General features: G+C 42.2%; 1 protein-coding gene and 1 non-coding gene across 2 annotated transcripts; both read right to left on the bottom strand.

The window, feature by feature from the left end:
• Positions 1-5,504: 5,504 nt before the first annotated feature.
• Positions 5,505-5,618, bottom strand: LOC123945302. Its single transcript, XR_006819149.1, has one exon. It is a non-coding gene; the product is annotated as a U5 spliceosomal RNA (small nuclear RNA).
• A 355-nt stretch (positions 5,619-5,973) lies between these two features.
• LCMT2 (leucine carboxyl methyltransferase 2) lies at positions 5,974-8,102 on the bottom strand. The gene has a single exon (XM_046007677.1). It carries the CDS (start codon positions 8,085-8,087, stop codon positions 6,030-6,032), a length of 2,058 nt encoding a protein of 685 aa, XP_045863633.1. The 5' UTR covers positions 8,088-8,102; the 3' UTR covers positions 5,974-6,029.
• Between the last annotated feature and the right edge of the window lie 23 nt (positions 8,103-8,125).

Raw genomic sequence — 8,125 nt, forward strand, 5'->3', positions numbered from 1 at the left:
GCCTCCCATTTGTGCTCTCTCTCTCTCTCAAGTAAATAATAAATCTTAAAAAAAAAAAAGATAAGCTTTGAAAGGAGTTGTATACATACGTTAAGAGTAAGATAAGCATCAAGAGTCTCATAGGAAGAACACTGTAAGCAAAAGAACGGAGGTATTTGGAGACTCAGGTGTAGTTCCATATAACTGATATTTCAAGTCAGAGGAGGAGGTATAGCATGGGGTGAGGCTTGTGACATAGGGAATGTCAGACTCTGGCTTTATGAAAAATCTACTAATGGAAAATTACACAGCATGCATAGTAAATATTAATAGAGAAAGAAGTTAAAATCAGAAAAAAACCAAGACAGTGAATCTGAATGAAAGTGGCTCTGAGAAGGGCTCTGGGAGCCAGGAGCAGCCAGGCATGGGCCATCTCATAGAGGATTTGCCCCTCTTATTCTTTAAGTTACAATTTGTGTTTCCAACTCAGCCATTTTTATTTGCCAGTTCCATTCTTGTGTTTGGCCTGGTTATTTACAGTAGGCAAAGGAAAAAAATGAGTGAATGTAGAGAATAAGGAGGAAGGTTATAAAATAGACATTTGAGTAAGTGACTCTCCATTTGAATGTCTAACTGACATGGCAAAGTTAATATATCCAACTTGAACCACTGATCTACCTCCCCCTACTGCCCCCACAAATTTGCACCACCTTTTGGTGATGGCACCTCCAATCTTCCAGTTCCTTCAGACTAAAGTCTTAGAGCTCATTTTTCATTCCTCCCTTTTCATCATATTCCATACCCAGTCCATTAGGTAATTTTATTAGCTCTTCCTTCAGAATATACACCCAGTCCCACCATTTTTCACCACTCCAGTTGAATCCACATCATCTTTCATCTTTATGACTCCAACAGCTTTACAACAGGTCTCCCTGCTTTTACTCTTGACCTCCTACAATCTATTCCTCTTATGATGTCCAAAGGGATCCTTTAAAAATGTGAGTCAAATAGGGGCCCCTTTGGTGGCTCAGTCAGTTGGGTGTCTGACTCTTGATTTCTGCTCAGGTCATGGTCTCAGGGTCCTGAAATCAAGCCCCATGTTGGCCTCTGTGCTTGGCAGGGAATCTGCCTGAGATTCTCTCCCTCTGCACCTCCTGTCCCCTCTGCCCTCCCCCCATTCATTTGCTCTCTCGCTCTCTCTCTCAAATAAATAAAATAAGTCTTTTTTAAAAAATGTGAGTCAAAACCCTACACAGCCCTCCTTTTCACCCAGATCAAAGCTAGAGTTCTCACACTGAATTTCTTAAGGAGCTTTGCTCTGGCTATTCCCCCTACCTGAAATACTCTTTCCTTAACGATCTTCTTAGTTAACTCTTATTACCTTCCCAAATTTCATGGCTCCATAGAGTGATCCTGTCCACCCTTTTTAGTTATTGTAACCTGTTACCCCTATCCCCATGCACTCCTGATCCCCCTTATCCTATTATACTTTTACTTTTTTCCACAGTCCTTATCACTTCTAATAAAATATGTATTTATTATCCTTGTTGTTTAGTTTCTTGTCTCTCCTTGCTAGGCTGCAAATTCCACAAAGGATTATTTGGTTCACTGATCAATCCTGCTTAGAGTACTAACTACTGAATGGATGAATGAGTGAATGAGTTGCTTTGGTCATCTGAAAGCTTCACTTTATATTATCCAAATTTCCCATTGTTAACCTATCTCAGAAACTAGTACTGAGAAACAGAGGAATGAGTCACATGCATCTTAATTCTAGGGACTGAATAAAAAAAGGAAAACAAGTTTTCCTATGACCTGACCCTGTGGAGAGGGAAGAATGTATTTTCCTTATTGCTCTGAAGTTTTACATGAATAGTTATCAGATTTTTTTAAAATTTGGTTTGTATGTACGTATATATGTATGTAGGCCTTTCCTACACCTAAGATTATAAACGTACTCTTTTATACTTGTACTTGTGCTCATATAATTTAGTTTGGCTTTGTTTTTTAAGTCTGGTCTTTAATCCATCTGGAATTTATGATTGTGATTTGTGAGAAGTAGGAAGCCGACATCACTTTTCACAAATGATTAGCCAAGTAGTACCAAACTGTACATATACTTAAGAGGCCAGCCATTCATCACAGGTCTAAATGTCACTTTACTACACAATCTATTCTCCTTTTTTTTAAAGATTATATTTATTAACCTGACACAGAGAAAGAGAGTACAAACAGGCAGAGTGGCAGGCAGAGGGAGTAGAAGAAGCAGGCCCCCCCACTGAGCACAGAGCCCAGGACCCTGGATCATAACCTGAGCCAAAGGCAGATACTTAACCTACTGAGCCACCCAGGCACCCATAAACAAGAATATACAGATATTCTTGAATTCGTTGTTTCTTCAATCTATTCTGGCACCAATACCAAACTAATTACTATGACTTTACGATATATTTTGATTTTCTGGGATAATCTCTGATCTTAACATTATAACTCACTATTTATTATTAATTTTAGCCTGAATCAAACATAAAATCCATTCTTCATATGCAATTAATTGAACATTTACTATGTGTTATGCCTTGGAAATACAAATTGTTCGCTGGCTGCCCCCTGAATGGCTCAGTTGGTTAAGCATCCAACTTCTGATTTCGGCTCAGGTTGTGATCTCAGGGTTGAGATTGAGCCCCACGTCAAGCTCCATGCTGGGCATGGAGCTTGCTTAAGATAACTCTCTCCCTCTTGCCCTCTCACCCTCCTCCCTCTCAAAAAAAAAAAAAAAAAAATTGTTGGCTGGATTCAGTTGTCCAAATTTAAATTGTTTACTGAGGTCTAGATTGCCTTTTCAGTTAAGTTTTTAGAAGGGAAGAAAAGATGGGAAGGTTGGTTTTTCCTCTTAAGTACTGCTTAAGTTGCTGAAATAGCCATACATAAGATCTGCTTTACTAAATTTTTCTGAAATAGTAAGTCTACATATGAATCAGATGTTGAGAGGCTCTAATGAAAAGCCTAAAAATGTGGACAACGGCTAGGGAATGAGAAAAGCAGAATGTAGTATAATATACTAAATTTACAATTTATTTTCTAGCTTTAGACTGCCATTTGGGTGGCAAATAACTTTTTGCATAAATATTAGGGCAAGTTTTTTCCTCTCCCTGTATTAAACTTTGAGAGTTACACACCAAGTCATGCCCAGTGAAGCATCACCTCATCCTAGTAAGATCCTGTGTGTATGTGTTCATGAGCACATTTAATTACATGTTCCTACATCCTCAGATTGGCCTTTTGGCAAAGTTAACTCATTTCATTTGCAAAGGATATGGGGTAACCATGGTTCATCGCTGAGTAAAAAGGCATGAAGATCAGTTGGAAATTGCAATCAGAGAGGTTTTGGGTGTAATCTATAAAGCTAGGAGTAACACCAGGAAGCCTACCACATTTACCCATGTTGAAAGTTGAATTTTAAAAACTCTTATATAGGAGGTCTTTAAAAACTTTAATGCTCCCCCCACTAATTAAATGAATATTGACATCTGTTTGTGCATGGTATGTACAATAGTAATATTCAATATTAATTTATTTGAGTGTCAAATTGAACCTCCATCCAGTAAGTATTTATTAAGCATCAAGTATTTTGGGGATAGTGAAATGAACTAGACAGACCCAATTCCTTCCCTAGTCAAGGAATTGCCCCTTCCCAGCCAAATGCTTTATGTCATTGACCAAGAAAGATAAGTGAACAGTCTTTAAACTATGGAATGAAAGAAATCTTTTGTTTACATAATTATTGACATCCAAGGAAATCTCAATCTACTCTGAAGCTGATTAAAAGTTTCATAATTTTTGCTTGACATATTTTCGTTCTCTCCTTAAACATAAGTCCAAACATGATTAGCCAGGACTTATGACCCTCCTTGCCAGTGTAATGCTATTTTATATCCCCTTCATTACTGCAGTCAAAAACTGAGTTTAGTTTTAATGTCACACTAGACATTATTGGATCCCTATGAATAAGAACTCACCTTAGTGACTAGTTCTCATGTTCACCAGATTCTCCAAAGAGTACAGGCTTCTCTCCCACAGGAAAAGAAATAGTTGGCTACATTTGGGACTGCCATATGAGAGTATTTTCCAAAAGATATCATGTAGGATGGGTCCCAGAGTAGGCATGGGCTGTTCAGTGTTGGGTTTGGGATTACAAATGCATAGAGGATAAACCGGGACTTCAAGGTCTAACTAAGATCAGAGAAAGAGAAGACCAAACAGTCCTTGGGCACTGGAACATTATTGTTACATGTCAACTTCCTAACATCACTAAGGAGGATTAAACTTGCAGAAAGATAAAAAATGGACAGTTGATGGTAAAATCCAGAAAGCACACAAAGAAGTGACAGCACTGGCTTTTGAAGAACATATCCTAGAAGAGTTGTTCTTAACTTTGTTTACATATCCTCAGTGGTATGATATACTGTTTTTGAGACCCTGACAGAGTAGATACTCAAAAGAGAAATAGTCTTCCTTCTTTAACCAGTTTTTCTGGTATAAAAAGAAATGCAATCACTAAATGAGGTTAAAAAAAAAACAAAAAACAAAAAACAAAAAAACCCTTCATTGACTCTCATAACTGCACCAGGCTCCATATCAGAATTTTATAACAAAAATATTCAGCTGAGTTGGAGAAGCAAAAATCACTGTCCAACTTCAGTTCTCAATCTGGCCCAAATCTCTAATTAAACTGTTATGAAACTGGGATCCAGCACTAGTCCATACTGAGTGCTGCTCCAGAGGTACAGAGTTAATGCTGCTGACAAAACTTCTAAGTGTTCTAATGAGTAGAGCTTGAGAAGCAAATAATTCCTTAACTGAGTATGATGCATGTATAGGGTTAAAGGTGGAGGGCATGCTTAATCTGGTAATCACTTAGAGAAAATACGGGTAATTCCTCTGGCGAGAACAAGCCCAGTTACTCATAATGCACCACACCGGGCAGTACTCAAGAGGCACCATGCACTACTAATGTAGGTCTGGCTCACACCTACATTCTCTTAACAATCGTGCCCCCACCACCTTTTCTCTCCCCTCACCAAAACTAATGAAAAAAAAAAAAAAAAAAAAAAAAGATTGATGGCACCATCTGAGAAGTAGCATAATGGAAGGTATAACCTGGACTTTTAAGTCATTTCTAGGTTAGAATTCTAGAACTAATTACTACATAGCTGAGAACACTCATTTCATCAACATTCTGCTTTGATCCTTCCTGCAAGTTGGAGGCAGTCTGTGGTGAATTTAGAAACAAGAAATACAGAGCAGGCTTTCTGCCTCTGATTATATTCTTCCCAGTTATTTAGTATCTGGCCCACGCATAGCGTTACCAGATGCCAAGCTGTTAAGCCCTTTTTTCCTAGGGTTTATTAATATCCATATCTGATAAAGTAATGGGGTTCATTTCAGATTTCATACATGAAGAATGAGGTCAAACCATGTCTCTTCAGCCATATTCAACCTTGTATTCTTCTTTTTTAAAGGTAGTTTCGTAAAAACAAGGCCTCAAAAATTAGTTTAAAACTCATTACTGTTCTTCTCCATGGAAATCTTTAGAAAAAAGCAAAAGCTTTATGTACTCCAAAGAGAAACCAGAGTTACCAACTTTGTATTCTCACCAAGGATCTGTTTTAAACTTTTTCAAAGCCTAAGAGTGGAAAACTTTTCACTTGACTTAGGCTACCAGTCACCGTAACTCAATAAATGGATAAACTTAGATGAGGAAAATTAATAAACTAGGCACAAAGGGATCCAAAGGCTCCCCAATTCCTACTCTAGGACTGTATGGCCATTCTCTTCAGATAGGCCTACTCGTGTTTTATTTTTGTGTCATCTCTCTGAATGTTGTTATGTGTTTAACAAACTCTTTCACGTTCTGCACTGGATAGTAGTGCTAATGAGAAGGAAAAAAGGGGGAAGGAAGGAGTGGTAAGGTCTATAGAAACAGTCAAATCCTGTTTGTGGAAAACTTTATTGTCTAAGTGGGTCCTCAATATATCAAAAGTTCAGTCCTACTGTCCAGCATGTAAGGAAGAAAGGCCTAATGTCACTGTATGGGGGTTTAAGTAGGTGCCAAAGGAAAAGCAGTTCCCACCACCTCCAAGGAGCAGGAGCTGCTGCTCTTCAGGAAGGAGGATGCTGGTATGATTGTGTAACATTAATGGCCATGGCACACATGTTGTGCCAATCTGATACTCAGAGCTCAATCCTGTAGTCAAATCAATTACAGTCACTCCAGGAACTGAGGAAGAATGAATCCAGACCCCTCCAACTAGTAGAAGCTTCCCATTGAGCACATGAGCTGTGTGGGAGTACCTTGGTGTAATGGGAGGCTGGATGATTATGGATTCCCAGAGGAATCCACAAGAGATTGGTTTTAGAAAGAGTACAGAGCTTAGCGGCTCCTCAGAAGCACCCAGACCTCCAGCAATAAGGGCTCCCCCTTGCCAGCTGCAGGCACTGTGTGAATGCCGACCTTCAGGTGCTTCCCCCTCTACGGGGATATTGACCCAAGCCATTGTCCCCGTATGTAGGAAATGCCAGTCACTTAGTACAGGTTCTACCACACTTCGACCCCCATACACAAACAAGTATTTCTGATTGTCATAGGACACTTCTGTTGTTGAATGCCGCCAACATGACAACGTGAAATCTTCTGGATTCACCTTTGTTATTTTTACATTTAGGTCCTTGGTCGTATTATCCTTACTCTTAGAGATACCAAGTTGGAGAATCCCCAAGGCTGGAGTTACTGGGGACAGTCTCCCTCCAAGAACCAAAACCTCAGTGTCTGAAAGTCTTGTCATGGTGTGATACAGGCGCCCATCCCACTGGGTTCCAGTCTCACACCTGCGTATTTGGTTGCTTTTCCATTCGAAGTCACCATATCTTGAGAGCAAGTGAAACTTGCTCACTCGGCAATGCCGCCCTTCCTGCTCTCCAAATCCTCCTGCACTAAGAATAATGTTTCGGTTCAAAAGGACAGAGGCATGCCCATATCTCTTAAGGTTTGGGCCCCTGCTTGCACTAGTGACTACACTGGCAGGGAAGACGCCTGATGGAGAAGCAGGATCTATTCGAGGGAACACCTCTGAGGGTGGAAACACCAGAGTTTCGAAGAGAGTGTCTCCTCTAGAAGCGGCCAGAATGAAATAGTGGGCGCACTTCAAATGCCACTCCTCAAACTCATCAAAAGGTTCAAGATTCTCCACGCGCTGGCGTTCTTCTGAGGGGAGAAAGCAGCGATAGAATTCATTCATGTCCACGGCACAGCAGGCAGTCCAGCCAGCCTGCGGGAAGCGGTGCTTCTGGGCCTCCACGTCGGGAAAGCGGTCTAGACCATGCAGGGGAGAATTGAGCTGCCGAAAATGCTGCTGCATGACCTGGCCAAAGGCGTCATGCGGCCTCATCTGCTCGTAAGTCACGAAAATGGCATCAGGAAAACGCTGGGCTGCCCAGGCGATGAGGGCCGCGGCATCTTTCGGCTCAAGGTAGGTCAGCACAACTTCAGCTAGAAGCAGAGTGGGTGCGACCGCGTTAAGGCCAGCGGCGGCCAGGGCCTGATCCAAACGCGAGAGTTGTCGCAGGTCCACCCCTAGGAGGCGGTAGTCCACACTCTCAAAGCACAGCGCTGAGGCTGGGTCCCTGGTCTGGAAAGGCCCTGTTAACGCACACAGCTCCGGCGTATCTTGAATCCTCTCTGCCTTGCGCCGGGCCACGTCCGGAAAATCTACTTCCCAGACTGCAGCGCCGGCCAAATGGCCCGCAGATTTCAAGCGAAAATACAGCGAATCTGAACCCGCTCCCAGCGACAAGATCTGGGGTGGAAGAGTACTCGGTGCCGCGCATGTCCGTTCCAGGAAGGCGCGTACGCAATGCCCCACGGCGCATGCGCGGACGTAGTATCCGCGGTGGATGAGCGGCGTGCGCCGCGCGGTCCCCGGAACGAGCAGCGCGGCAAAGGGGTCGAGTACGTACCCGTGCGCGGCCAGGGAGCTCTTGCTGAGGGCGCTGCTGTCATTAGTGCTCTGTATTGCTCCAGCCCGACGCTCGCGGCTCCGCGGGCCCATGGTCGAGATGAGGGAGAGGAGAGACGGTTCGTCACCGG

Source organism: Meles meles, chromosome 6 (genome assembly GCF_922984935.1).
Source record: "Meles meles chromosome 6, mMelMel3.1 paternal haplotype, whole genome shotgun sequence".
Taxonomy (NCBI): domain Eukaryota; kingdom Metazoa; phylum Chordata; class Mammalia; order Carnivora; family Mustelidae; genus Meles; species Meles meles.

What these genes read in the sequence shown, in the direction of transcription:
- LCMT2 (XM_046007677.1), bottom strand. Translation starts at nt 8,087, where the DNA reads ATGGGCCCGCGGAGCCGCGAGCGTCGGGCTGGAGCAATACAGAGCACT.